Source organism: Crocuta crocuta, unplaced genomic scaffold, assembly GCF_008692635.1.
Source record: "Crocuta crocuta isolate KB4526 unplaced genomic scaffold, BGI_CrCroc_1.0 scaffold139, whole genome shotgun sequence".
Classification (NCBI taxonomy): domain Eukaryota; kingdom Metazoa; phylum Chordata; class Mammalia; order Carnivora; family Hyaenidae; genus Crocuta; species Crocuta crocuta.
Window position 1 is genome coordinate 6624838 of NW_027533258.1, and position 14735 is coordinate 6639572.

Below are 14735 nucleotides of genomic sequence, written 5' to 3' on the forward strand. Positions count from 1 at the left end.
TGCACATGAGCGGGGAGGGGGGTCAGTTAGCGAGAGAAAATCCCAAGCAGGCTCCACACTGACGGCGCAGAGCCCTACACGGCGCTCAGTCTCATGAAATGTGAGATCATGACCTGAGCCGAGACCAAGAGTCATATGCTTAACTGAGTGAACCACTGGGTATCCCCAAAGTAAATTAACTTTAAAGTCAACAATGTATAAGGATGAGAATGAAGAAAAATCAAGAAGAGAAACGTATAATAAGCATGGTTAACAGAAAACACAAATTAGGGTAATAGAAAGAAATGCACTCTATCCATAATGTTAATAAATGTAAATCGGTTAAATTCTGTAGCTAAAGGCAAAGAGTCTTGGAAGGGGGTGGACTGAATAAAAATCAAACAGCTACTCAGAATGGTGTTATCACAGATCCATGCTGTTCAAGCTCACCCGGGTTCCTAATGCTGTCTACTAATTATGTTTCCTGAATTAACTTTTATTCCTATTTCAGTAATTGTAAACCTTCACTCCCCTCCCCAAACTGCCTACCTCACTACCACTCCTTCACTCTCCACAGGTGAACGTGACTCATGCTTTCACCATCTATATGGAGACCATCAGGAAGGAATTAATTTCTCCCTCTCCTCTGATTCCTTGAAGTCTCTGTCTCCCTACCTCAGTTGCCTGCATGGGTCCACAGACCATGGATCTCATTTCTAGACTCATGTTTGCCATCAGCCCCTATCACATTGGAACTAGCTCTCCACCTTTCTAAAGACAAGCTCATCATTTGTGACCTGAATTATATTTCCCAGGACTTTCTGATGTAACCCACTGTATTGACTGTTTCTTCTTTTCCCTGTAAATTCACCTTCTCTTCTCAACTGCTGCTTTTCCTTTACAAACTGTGCACCGCCCCCCCCCCCACCTCCGGTGAAGATCTTACCACGTCCAATCTCTCCTGTCTCACGGGAACCATGTCTCCTTTAAGTTACAATCCTTTCTCTCTCTACCATTTCACAGTTTGGCTTCTTTAAAGGGTGGCTTGTACCGTCTTTCCCTTTCCCAGATCCCATTTGCTCTCATTCTAATTCAGTGTGGCTTCTGCTTCCACGACACCACTGAAACCATTCTCCCCAAGATCACTGATGCCTCCTTTTTGCAAAGTTCCGTGGACACACCTCAGCCATACCTTGTTTGACCCCTCAGCATCATTCAACGTCACCGGCCCACCTTCTTGAAATGCTTTCTTTCACGATCCCTTATTTTCTATCAGTATTCTTCTCAGTGCTCTACTTTCCAATCATGTCATTTCCCACCCATCTCCCCCATGACTCCATCTGCTCCCAGTCTCAACAATCAACTACTTGTGGATGACTCTTAACACTTTAGCACCAACCAAGATCATACATCCGGAAACCCAAGGAAAGGACCTATGTGAACGGCCCAAAGGCAATTCAAACTCAACACAACACAGACGAAAATAATAATCTCTTCTCATCCCCAAACCCATTTCTGCTCTCATCTTTCAGTTATTGGCACCAATATTTATTCCTGGAAACTGAGACATTTCCTGGATTGAAGATTTATCCATATATAATCATGTGTGATTGGGTTCTGTCCCCACAGCCCCCATCTCTCCTGCCCAAGACAGTGGAACCTCTACACAATTATTATACAAAATTGTCTAGACTTCCTTGTCTAGAGGTAACAGGGGCCACAGAGAACCAGCAGTAGAACGTGGTAGCCACACAGCAGCCACAGAGACAACGTGAGGCTGGACCTTTCAGCTCTCAGGCTCTCATTCCAACTTCATTTGTCTGTTACCCCAGAGTGGGCACGAGCTGGTCTACCTGCACCGCCCATCATTACTTCTCATTTTTCCTACCCTGTCCCTACCCAGAACAAAGGCTTTGATATTTGGAGAAATCCCAATAATCTGGCAAACAGGGTCTTCCCTCAGAGGTGTCCTGTTACACGCTCACTGTTCCTGCTCAGAACCAGGGTCTGAATTGCTCCTCTGATCCAAGAGCAGGCCTGGGAATGAACTAGAGCCTGTATAGTTTCAGCAGCTTCCCAAGCAAAGGGTGAGGGGCTTGGGCACCCTCAAGTCCTGTTCTCCAGTGTCCCACAGTGGGGAATAAAAGCCTTCTAAGCAATGTGGGGTAAAGGAAGGAAGCTATAGACTGCATAATTTCCAAGGCTGCCAACCATTTTTGAGAGCTGAGCTTCCTAGAAGCCACTGAAGCTCTCGCATTACAATCGGACTTGTGAGATCTCTGCAGGGTGGTGGGCTTTCTCAGGGTGCAGCCATGCCCGAGCCAGCCAGCGCTCACGGCTCCCAGGGGTGCGATTCCTTGGCCTCAGGGTAATTGCACAAACTCGGCACAGAGCTCACGCTCCCCAAACGCCTGTGGGGCTGAGTTGTCACACTCATTGCCCAGGAGGCGGGAACCCCCTGATGCAGGGTGTGAGGTAGTGATCTCAGGAATCCTGCCCGCCTTGACTTTCTAGAAGGAATTCGGGAAGCCGGAAACGCTACCTGGGAATTCTGCCAGGTAGTTTTACCTTTTCCTCTACTTCTGCGGCCGTCTGCTTGGTGGTCTCCAGGTTCTCTACTAAGGCCGTGTCATCCAGGAAGTTCCCAGATGCTGAAGAGAGGCGAGACAGCAGGTTGTCTTCCAGCGTTTTCAGAGTGATTTTGAACCCATTCTGCTGCTTGGTGAGGTCTGACTGCAAATATAGAGTACAGGGGAGTCAGGTGCAGACCCCAGTGCACCCTGTGCTTGGCGTAGGTCTGAAGAGATAAATGCTATGGCATCAAGTTCCTTCCTCTAGAGGGATGAAGCGAAAAGCGGAAAAACAGGAGACGAGGTGAGCAGGGGCGATGAATCCCAAATGTACTATTTGCTAGTCATGTGACTCGGGGCTGGATTACTTTTTTTAATTTTTAATTTTTACTTATTTTTGAGGGAGCACAAGCAGGGGAGAGGCAGAGAGAGAGAGCGAGAGAGCGAGAGCGAGCGCGCAACAGAAGATCTGAAGCAGGCTCTCTGCCAACAGCAGCGAGCCCTATGTGGGGCTTGAACTCACGAATCACAAGATCATTACCTGAGCCGAAGTCAGATGCTCAACTGGCTGAGCCACGCAGGCGCCCCTGAGTTACCTTCTTAATGTGTCCATAACCTTGGCTGGCTAACCCCAGTCCCTTCTCAGAGAAGAACACACAGAGCTGGGACACAGCGTGTTCACTAAATGGAAACTACGTGTGTGACTAGCCAGAGGGTAGGGTCAAGTTCTCATTCTCTGGAAGGTCACCTCCATTACTGCTTTACTGCCCCAAATGAATGGCTCTCCTACAGATGATCTTTACTTGGAAAAGAAGTCAACAGGAACTGACAAGTTCAGACAAGCTGATTAGAGGAGACTTCCTCCAAGTTGGAGTGGGGCTCGCGTGTCCAAGCTGACCTCACCTCGTCTTCCCGTCCTGATCGTTAGATTCCATACCCTAAAGCACTAGATGCTACTTGGGGTGGGGGGAGGGGAGGCGTGTAACTTCAGCAGCTGCCCTGTCTCTACTCTTGTACCATCTGGGATTATTGCTTTTCGGTCCCTGGAAAGAACAATCTTCCTACTGGGGGCTCCAGCCACAGCTACTCCGGTCATCTTCTGTTTCTTTTTAAAATTTATTTATCTTGAGAGAGGCTGTGCAGGCAGAAGGGGGGTAGAGAGAGAGAGGGAGAGAGAGAGGGAGAGAGAGAGAATCCCAAGCAGTCTCTGCGCTGTTAAGGCACTGCTGTAGTGACAGAGCGTTTTCTTCCTCCCTTCCTTGGTGGACCCCCCGCGAACCTTCAGCTTCTCCAGGTCTGGCCTCTCCATGCTGACCACAGCGGCCAACAGCTGGTCCTCCAGGCCATCCCTGGTCACCGTAAAGTTGATCAGGGTGGCCTGAGCCTGCAGCTCGGGCTGGTAGTGAGGATTGGCCAGCTTGGTGTGAAGGATGAGCCGGAACTTGGGGTTGTATTCACACTCTTTGTCTCCAATTTTAATGAATCTGGAACATGAAGGGTCATGTGAAGGTGGGGTGCTGTCCTGTGAGGCTGGGTTTGGAGAAAGAATTCTAGATTTTTTTTCAAGATCATAGCAAACAACACAGCCACATTCGGATTCCTCCCGAGCAGGTCTAGCCTGAACCCCAGGATCCTTGTTTGCCCTAACGTGGGGAACGGGGGGTGGAGGGCGGGAGACTTTCTCCCACGGCCGCCATGTTTGATTTTGCATGCGCTACTATAGGGAGAGGCATCCACACTGCTGTCCAGGGAGGTGAGTACGTTATCAAACGTCCCCAGCAGATGGCAGTAAAGTGTCTGCAGGTAAAGGGCACCATCAGTTTGCAGGAAGGTGCCTCTGGGTTAGCAGCCATGGGGCCTCTTTTCTTTCACGGTTGATGGAAAGTAACTGGTACTTGTGAAGTTGGTTATTTCAGTAAGTGAGCACATATTAAGGGCATGGGCAGTGGGTGAGGCTCTGGAGTGAAGCAACCTCTTCCCCTTCCTCTCTCATCTTCCTTCTGCCAGACACTCGCTGAGCCTCTAACCACTTACCAGGCCCCAGAGCAAACGGGGCTCATCAGATAGACAACCGAGTTCCCAGAGCCCAGAAGTCTGGCTTGGGTAAAAATTACTCGTGCTCACAAGTCAGTCTGGTTTTGACCACTTTCCTTGTAAAGTTCTTCTAAAATAGTGCACCGCTAACTTGTCGGGGGAAGTCAAGGAGGATGTGACCAGATGGGAGCAAAGGGATTCCAGGAAACTTTCTCTACAAGTCAAGGGCAGCTGAGGGGTTCCTCTTGAGTCCTGTTGGAGCCATGTGATGGGAGTTAAGGAGAGGATGTTCTGGGAAGAGCAGATCTACTCATGGGGCTACAATCCAGCTCCTCACGGCTAAGTCTTACCGTCCTTTCTTGATGACTTCTCTCCCGAGCAGGGGACCCAGGACAGGATCGACGGACTCTTCCAGGTTTTCGATGAGCACCACGTCTCCGGCCTCCAGGGCGCGCTCTATGGTTTGGAGGTACCTGGGGAGAAAGCCGGGCGGTATGAGCCGGTGGCAAGGTGTGGATGCACAGGAAACGTAACAGGATGACCGTGGCCTCCCTGGCAAATGTCGAGGTGCGGGTACCTGGGGTGACTTCAGTGGTCATGTGCTTCTCTTTTTAAAGTGGTACTCATGTGATCTCATAAAGTTTTAGAAAGAAGGAAAAATGACAAAATACAAAAAAGAATACGAAAATGAATGTAACCCTTCCATCGGTCATTTACATTTTGGTGTCTAACATGCTTGTTTGGATACATTCTATTCTCGAGTTTATTCTTTTTATTTTATTATATATTATTTATTTCTAATTTAATTTATATTTGCACCTCTATTTATTATTGGATTCATGAAGCACATTTGTTTTCTCATTTGGTTCTTTTACATAAAATGTATCAGAAACATTTCCTCATGTCATTAAATATATATTTAAAACATTTTATTATTATGTTAACTTTTTTTTTTTTTTAATGTTTTATTTATTTCTAGGAGAGAGAGACAGCATGAGCAGGGGAGGGTCAGAGAGAGAGGGAATCACAGACTGAAACAGGCTCCAGGCTCCGAGCTGGCAGTCAGCACAGAGCCCGACGTGGGGCTCGAACCCACAAACAGCGAGATCATGACCTAAGCGAAAGTCGGAAAGTCGGACGCTTAACCGACTAAGCCACCCAGGCGCCCCTATTATGTTAACTTTTTAAAAATGTTTGTTTATTTTGAGAGAGTGTGAGAAGGCAAGGGGCAGAGAAAGAGGGAGAGACAGAATCCGAAGCAGGCTCCAGGCTCTCAGCAGTCAGCACACAGCCTGACAGGGAGCTCGAACTCATGAACTATGAGATCATGACCTGAGTCAAAGTCAGATGCTTAACCAACTGAGCCACCCAGGTGTCCCTAAAAATTTTATTATTATTTAAAAAATGTTTATTTTGAGAGAAAGAGCATGCATGAGCAGGGGAGGGACAGAGAGAGAGGGAGAGAGAAAACCCCAAGTAGGCTCTGTGTTGCCAGCACAGAGCCCAACGCGGGGCTCGATCCCATGAACTGTGAGATCGTGACCTGAACTGAAATCAAGAGTCTGACATTCAACTGGCTGAGCCATGCAGACGCCCCTTAAATATTCTAGAATAATTTTCTATGACTGGGTGTTAGGCTGTACTGATATACCTTAATTTATTTAACAGCTGCCAAAACTAGGGTATTTTAAAAGTTTCAGTGTTATATAGAATTTAATAAACATGTTAGAAGTTTGATCTTCTCCAAATACATGGATAAGTTTGACGTAATTCCAATTCAAACAATATAGAACAATAAAACTATAGAGACTGACCATAAATCTTAAAGTTAACCTAAAAGAAAACTATAAGGATGATTAAAAATATAAAACCTACCGAGAGAAAGAGGAGGCATTCATATTAGCTATACTAAAATACTTCAGGGGCACCTGGGTGGCTCACTTGGTTGAGCATCTGACTTCAGGTCATGATCTCAAGGTTTGTGAGTTCAAGCCCTGCATCGGGCTCTCTGCTCTTAGCACAGAGCCTGCTTCGGATCCTCTGTCCCCGTTTCTCACTGCCCCTCCTCCACTCATTCTCTCTCTTTCTCTCTCTCTCTCAAAAAGAAATAAACTTAAAACAATAAAATATTTATGTAACTTTAAATAATATAGGTATATAGGAAGAAGCAAATACTAAAATATTTTCTGTAACTCAAACAAACTGGGTATATGGGAAAAATATGAAAAGGTATCATATACCAAGAGGCTAGCAGACTTTTCCCCTGAATGATGAATTATAGGAGTATTTAATTTCTTTTATTTTGTAACAACCCCCCTTTTTTACCAGGATGATACATTACTTCTGAAATGCAAGATGCCACAATAAATGTGGCTAAATATAAAGCTAAGTAATTAATGGCTCGTATAGCATTATATAAATGGAAAAGAATAAAGACTGTGTAATCAAATAATTTAATACAGAGTAAAATGTCATCTCTAATTAATTAAGGAAAGAATGGAGAATTTAATAAATGGTATTGGAACAGTGGCAAACCACTTGAAGGTGAAAATTAGGTCTGTATCTTATAGAGCACCCTAAAATATATTTCAGGTGATTGGATTTCAATGTTAAAAAAAGACCTACAAAAACCCTAAAACATCTAGGTGAATATTTATATAATTTCTGGAGAGCAAAAGGCTTTTCTAAGTATGAAGTACAGAAGAAATTGGTAACATATCTGGCTAAAAAAAAACCGTCAGGGGCACCTGGCGGGCTTAGTTGGTTAAGTGTCCGTCTCTTGGTTTTGGCTCAGGTCATGATCTCACAGTTTGAGAGTCTGAGCCTCACATCGGGCTCTGCTGACTGTGAAGCCTGCTTGGGATTCTCAGTCTCCCTCTCTCTTGCTCTCAAGAAAAAAAACTTAAAAAAAAAAAACTCTCAAAATAAAAACCCCCAAAACTGTCGTATGTCAAACCCCGTAAATAAGATTAAAAGACAGGTAACCTACTGGAATAAATATCCACTCAAGCGAGGAAGGGCGACTATACTCAGTAGTCTTAACGTGCACCCTAATATAATATTTGCATTCAGATAATACACAATAAATCTAAAAAAAACACGCAACAGAAAAGCGGATGGACAGAAACAGAGTATTAACTGTACACGTTTACTGAAGGCCTACTATGTGCCAGGCGCGTTTTTGGGCACTAGGGATATAGAATGAGCCAAGAAGGAAAACACCTGTGTCTAAAATGCAGTTGTTGGCCAATTAGAAAGGAATTTTTTTGATGTTTATTTCTGTATTTATTTTGAGAGACAGCACGTATAGGGGAGGGGCAGAGAGAGAGGGAGAGACCGAGAATCCCAAGCAGGCTCTGCACTGTCAGCACAGAGCCTGACTCGCCGCTCGAAGTCACAAAACTATGAGATCATGAGCTGAGCCGAAATCAAGAGACGGGCACTTAACCGACTGAGCTGCCCAGGTTCCCTTAGAAAGGAATTATTTTGATCAAAGTGTGGGGAGAAGGCCAGGATGACATTAGTCTGATTGACGACACAGGTTAAAATATACCCTGGGGTACCTTGGGATTGATTCATTTCTCCTCTTATCCTGTCTAGAAGAAAGAATCCATCAGGTAGTCAATATTTGCCTGAACTATTTTCGTAACACTGCGTGTTTGATTTAAATAACGCCGGCTGATCTGGACCTCTGGGCAAGTGCATTTGGGACATGCGACCAGAGCCGCAAACCTCACCTTGGTGGCTGTCGGCTGGGTTTCTGACGAGCAAATGCTGCCTCTGCAACTTTTTTTAAAAAAATGATTTTACAATCGGACTTAAAATATACATAACACAAAACGTCCCATCTCAGCCACTTTTAAATTCTGATGAAGTTTGCAAGCAAAGCTCTGCAAAAGTTAAGTGTGTTTTTAAGCAAAGGAATCCTTTCACGTAACACCACTGCCACGATCCTATTCTGATTGAGCTCTAAGTGAGCGAGGAAGAAAAGAAAGCAGTTACGGATGTTTACGTTTTCATTCCCCAGCTCGGTGGCATCAATACCTTCACGTTAGGATGCTACCATCACCACCATCCGTTTCCAGAAGTTCTCCATCTTGCAAAGCTGAAACTCTGTACCCCTTAACCAGGAACTCTCCGTGCCCCTCCGTTTAGCCCCTGGGAACACTATCCTGCTTTCTGTCTCTTGTGAATTTGATGACTCAAGGGACCTTGTACAAGTAAAACCAACCATACGGTATCTGTCCTTTAGTGTCTGGCTTAGTTCACTCAGCATAATATCCTCAAGGTCTGTGTCACAACTGCCTTCCTTTTTAAAGCTAAGAGCTCACTGCATGGATACAACACCTTTTGCTCACCCATTTGTGGATCGGTGGATACTTGGGTTGCTTCTACATTTTTTTAAATGCTTATTTTTATTTTTGAGATAGAGACAGAGACAGAGTGAGAGCAGGGGAAGGGCAGAGAGAGAGAGAGAGAGAGAGAGAGAGACAGGAAAACAATCTGAAGCAGGTTCCAGGCTCTGAGCTGTCAGCACAGAGCCTGACGCGGGCCTCGAACTCACAAAATGCAGGATCGGGATCAGAGCCATAGTTGGACCCTCAACTGACTGAGCCATCCAAGCGCCCCAAGGTTGCTTCTACATTTTGAATATTGTGAGTCGTGCTGCTATGAACGTGGGCATACAAACATCCACTGCTTTCAAAATGCTATGTTCTTGCCGACACTGATTTGCTTCCGTGAACCTCAATTTCCTCAGATGTGAAATACCAGAAAATGCTAGCCTTGTCAGTTGTGTGGGTTAAGGAAAGCATTTGAGATAAGGTCCCTAATGCCAGGACCGGCACCTATGTACCACCTAATAAACGATCTCTGTCGCTCCCCTTCTTCCCCACCGCCCCATCCTATTCTGCTCGTGTATCCTAAGGTCACAGAACAAGAATCCAGAGCAGAGACTGCAAAGCTAAGTCCTAACCCAGTTCATGAAGCCATGGGGAGGGGGAAGCCAAGGTCTGGTGTCATGAAGTGTGGTGGGTGATGACAGACATTCTCAGCGACGTTCACTTCCCTTTGTGGAGTAACTGCCTCATCGGGTATGCGCTAAGCCGTACGAGGCAGGTGAAAGGGCTCTGAAGGTCCACCACTAATTCGGCTACAATGCTTCTGACTATAACGTCTGGTCGTTCCTCAGGAGACAGTGTTGGGGTTTGTTTTGGGGGGCTCTGGGCCAGAGGTGGGAACGATGGAAAGGCGAGTGGGCTCTAGGATGGGCTAAGATTGGCACTTCTTGGCTCGACGTGAGGGAGACTTTATAAAACACAGAAGTGCCTGACAGTGGAGTGTGATGCCTGGGAAGGTCGCGTCCAAGGAGAGGTGCGAGTGTGAACACGATGGGGTTGAAGGGTGGGGGGAAGGGTTCCTGACGGGTCAGGATGCTGACACACACGATTCCTGATGACAAAGACAAGTACCCAGGCGTCTTCCATTGAGAGGTGTCCTAACATGGGAAGAGGGACCGGGAGGGTGGAGACAGCCCACTGGGGTCGTCTTAGGTCCGTCCATCCCATCTGCTTCCTCTCTGTGCACGCGGTGAAGGCGAGAAGTGCTGTGCTCAGCCACCTACCCCTTCTGACCAATCCGGGTGACCCGGAGGTTCTCGCCATATTTGTTCTTGATCCATTTCATGCCTTGAAGCTGCGGGTCAACCACGAGCGGCCAGCGCTCACAGGTGACGATGATGGTGGCGTTCTCCATGGACATGCGGTCGGCAGGGAGGCCCTGGTTCTGCCAGGCCGCCACGTCGGCATCGTCTGTCAGCATCCTCAGGGGGTCCAGGGTGGGGGTGACCGGGATGGGCACCTGATGAGGGAGAAACAAGGCAAGGGCTCAGAACAGGGAGGCAAGACTTCTCAGCCGTGGGCGGGATATGCAGTCGCTCACTAAGGCGATGGGACTCCTCCAAACACCGGATCAAATCCCCACAAAGAGTCTTGTCTGGCTGTGCAATTGTTTCTGGAAGCAGGGTTTTCTGAAAGCCCTGAGAGCCTTTTTTCTCTCGGCAGGTGAACAGCAGCAGCAAGCCAGGCTGGGCAACTCTTTGTTTATTAGCATATTCGCCTAAATCAAATTTCTGGCATCCACAATGTGTTAGTTAGCGACAGCCTCCTGTCTGCCCTGGCCCGTGTTAACGGGGTCTCTTTCCTGCTGCACTCGTTCTCACGCAGGCCTCTGGCTTTGTGGGCTTTCCCTGGTCGCTGCCAGCTGTCGCCACCCTTGCTGTCATGTAGGTCACCACCTGCTGACGAAGGCTCAGCTGAGAGAGAGACAGAGTGTAAGTGGGGGAGGGGCAGAGAGAGAGGGAGACACAGAATCTGAAGCAGCTCCAGGCTCCAAGCTGTCAGCACAGAGCCCGATGCGGGGCTTGAACCCATGAACTGTGAGATCACGACCTGAGCTGAGGTTGGCCGCTTAACCGACTGAGCCCCCCAGGTGTCTCTTAAATGAACCATTTTCGGGCTCACGATTCAAGGGCATTCGGTACATTCCCAAGGTTGTGTGACCATCATGTCTGTCTGGTTCCAAAACATTCTCTTCACCCCGAAAGGAAACCCCATGATTTTTAGCCATCACTGCCTGCTCCCCTTAACCACCCAGTTCCTGGCAACCACGAATCCACTTTCTACGCATTTCCCTATTCTGGACACTTCACCTCAATGGAGTCCTGAGACAAGGTGGCCTTTTGTGTCTGCTTTCACTTAGTAGGACGTTGGTGAGGCTCACACACATGTGCCCCTTTACCCTCTCTGTGCCTCTGTCCTCTACAGTCTGTCTTCCCAGTTACCCCCAGGAAAGCCTGTCCGATCCCTCCCCTTTCCTTTTTTTTTTTTTTTTAATCTATTTCTGGGAAAGAGAGAGAGACAGCGTGAGCAGGGGAGGGTCAGAGAGAGAGGGAGTCACAGATTGAAACAGTCTCCAGGCTCCGAGCTGGCAGCCAGCACAGAGCCCGACGCGGGGCCCGAACCCACGAACCGCGAGACCACGACCCAAGCGAAAGTCGGACGCCCAACCGACTGAGCCACCCAGGCGCCCCTCCCTCCCCTTTCCTTTAATCTCACCCACGAGGGCTGCGGACAGCAGGTACTAAACCATCCAACAAGCCTGGAAAGGAAGGTCTCCCCGGGAAATCCTTACCCTGGGGATCAGAAACGTATTTCAAGACCATTTTATGCATGAAAAACATTCTCATATTTTCCGTGCAGACCACCAAAGGGGCTCAAAAACCCCAAATCAAGCCAGAAAAATCCCCGTTAAGCTGCCACTGAGCTCAGTTAATGATTGCTCTCTTGATAATTTCCTTTCCGGGGGCGCCTGGGTGGCTCAGTCAATGAAGCGTCCGAGTCTCGGTCTCGGCTCAGGTCACGATCTCACGGTTGGCGGGATCGAGCCCCACGTCGGGCTCTGTGCCAGCAGCACGGAGTCTGCTTGGGATTCTGTGTCTCCCTCTCTCTCTGCCCCTCCTCTGCTCGCTCTCTCTGTTTCTCTCACAAAATAAACTTAAAGAAATAATTTCCTTTCCCACGGTGTTTGAGATCAACAAGAGCTTCATTGTTGTTTCCTAAGTACCATAATAGTACGTAGGTGTGTATGTACGTACAGATTTCTGTAACAGTTTTTAAACCGCTATCCAACAAATTATCAAATGAACAAGATTTTGGGAGCTGATCTGGGCAACCAACCATCACTAGACCACACGGGTTTTACGCTCTGGGGATCCACCTACAGCTGCATCCTGAAATTTAACTCTTCGTGCACATGGTGAGCCGTCCGGCTGACTCTTACCGCAGCCAGTTTTCACAAACCTACTCCACCGGACTGGGACCTTCCTGCGGGCAACCTGGTCTTGAGGGAGGACATGCACGCCGACTCCTCGGTGAACATTTGTGGGCTGAAGACTACGAGTCATGGGAAAGTGGGCGGGATTAGGACTTATTCTGACTATTAGCTCCAGAACCCCTTTCGATCAGGGACCGGCATTTCCCCGCGTCATCATCTCAGTAGAGAGGGAAGGGCTGGGAGCTGGGAGGACAAGCCGACGTCACACGACAGGAGGCGGAGGTGTTTACTTAAGGGGGACCGTGAGCCACGGGCCCAGACTGCGCAGCCCTGGGGCCCGGTGACAAGGTGCAGGGCAGACATGGACAAGGAACCCCGGCCCCGTTGCGGGGCTGCCGTTCGGCTCAAGAACAGGGGCAGTGGAGGGAAGTCAGATGGTTTCTGGGGACCCTTTCTGGGTTTTGCAATTTCGAGACGGCCTGCAGGGCCGTGGACCAGAGTGCCCGTGGAGAGCCCAATTAAGGGGAGAGATGTTGTTCCCTGGTAGCCCAGAGGGCAGTGGATGGCAAGGCAGGGCAATGCTGGGGGACACGGCTGCATGTGTCTCCCTCCCAGACCCCAGGGATCACTAGGGGGCGCTCGGGCACTAGTGGTGGAGGCATGCAGGAAAGAGCTAGAAGATCTTAGGGCCAGGTGAGCTCCCTGGCAGCCATGGCTGGCCTGGCCAGGAGAAACCCGGGCTGGACATACTCTCAGCTGGCTCAGGTAGGGTCGCCAGGTCCCGTCCATGAGGCTTTGCCGGTATCCCCTGGTGAAGAAGCCGAGGTACGACACGAAAGCCGTGGTCAGAAGGACATCTCCACAGAGTTTGCTCTCCTGTTGTCTGAAGTTGTGCACGGCCTCTGCCCACCTCACATTCTCCGAGGCGAGTCCCCTCACCTACAGTTTGAGAGAGCAGAGCGGAGAGATGACGCGTCACTCCACAGGCTGCCTACAGACCCTGGGACTGCGTCACACAGAACACACGGTGCACGTCTGGGGCCAGAAGTCTACGAACATCGTTCAGGTGGCTCTCTTGACCCATGAGGATTCACACATTTCGGGGAACAAGCCTCTGCTCTGTGCTGGATGTTACTTGGGCTGTGGATGGAGTACAGTGTGTGAATGGGGCTTCCCAGAGAGGGAGACAAACACTGCCCAGCTTGAAGGGCTGTGGAGAAAGTTAAATAGGGCCGTGTCTGTTAATCACTTAGCACAATGCCTGGGCTCCAGAACATACCAGGATATTATGTGCCTCTCCCCTCTCCTCTCCAAATGCTGGGGAGAGGAAAAGAGATAAAATCAATCTCATGTACTACAAATAATTCACAGTGGGTGGGGACACAGACATGGTAATGAAGGCCCAGAGTTAGAAGTACTAAAACATGGCGGTGCATGAGGGTACCAAGATGGCGGAACACATTCTGACTCGGCCAGCCCCGCTTTGGTAAGGCGCTCCCCTCTCTGGGGAGGAGGGGCCTCCTTTCTACATTAGGCATCTGGTAGAGCCAAGTCTGTGTTATGACTGACCCTTTTTCCTTCCTTGAGAGATGGCATCAGAGAACGTCACAGCTGGAAGAGACCTTGCGGATCTGCTACCCCAACCATTCCCATGGCCAGTTTTTAGGGGACATGGGTAAAGGCCAGAAAGTGGAAGTACCTCACAGGAACCTCTAGGTCGACAGAGACAGGGTTGGCTTCAGAGCCTGAACGCCCTGCCTGCCTCCCAAGATGATCAATTCAGAAATTGCCCCGGCCAGGCCGAGAAGACTGTGCTAAGTTCTGGAAGCCAGACAGAAAGCGGAATAGGAGCCAGGCCAGCTGGGAGGTCTGGACCACCTCTTGCAGAAGAGCAGTCTCTAAACTGAATTGTTCAGTTAAAACCATCATCCCAAAGCTACTCAAAAGCAGGTATTACAGGGGCGCCTGGGTGGCTCAGTCGGTTAAGTGTCCGACTTCGGCTCAGGTCATGATCTCATGGTTTGTGGGTTCGAGCCCCGCGTCGGGCTCTGTGCTGACAACCAGCCCAGGGCCTGGAGCCTGCTTCCGATTCTGTGTCTCCCTCTCTCTCTGACCCTCCCCTGCTCATGCTGTCTCTCTCTCTCTGTCTCTCAGAAAAAAAAAAAAAAAAAAGCAGGTATAACAGACAACCGCACACATGCCTTTCTTCCCAGAAGCATGGCTCACATTGGTCATGGCTGTGACTTGTGTCTCCCTAAACTAGAAGATGTGGTTCTGTTCTGTAAACAGACGGTGGATGGAATAAACGTAAAAACGGTA

At 48.7% G+C, this 14735-nt stretch overlaps 1 protein-coding gene across 1 annotated transcript in view; it reads right to left on the reverse strand.

The window, feature by feature from the left end:
• DNAH9 (dynein axonemal heavy chain 9) overlaps positions 1-14735 on the reverse strand; it is a gene marked incomplete at its 5' end in the record, with an annotated part of 325490 nt that overhangs the window by 71244 nt on the left and 239511 nt on the right. Inside the window, 5 exons of the mRNA XM_077746719.1 lie at positions 2548-2712; positions 3829-4033; positions 4934-5056; positions 10207-10442; positions 13167-13355. Of these exons, the coding sequence (XP_077602845.1) occupies positions 2548-2712; positions 3829-4033; positions 4934-5056; positions 10207-10442; positions 13167-13355 (918 nt within the window). The remainder of the gene's footprint in view (positions 1-2547; positions 2713-3828; positions 4034-4933; positions 5057-10206; positions 10443-13166; positions 13356-14735) is intronic.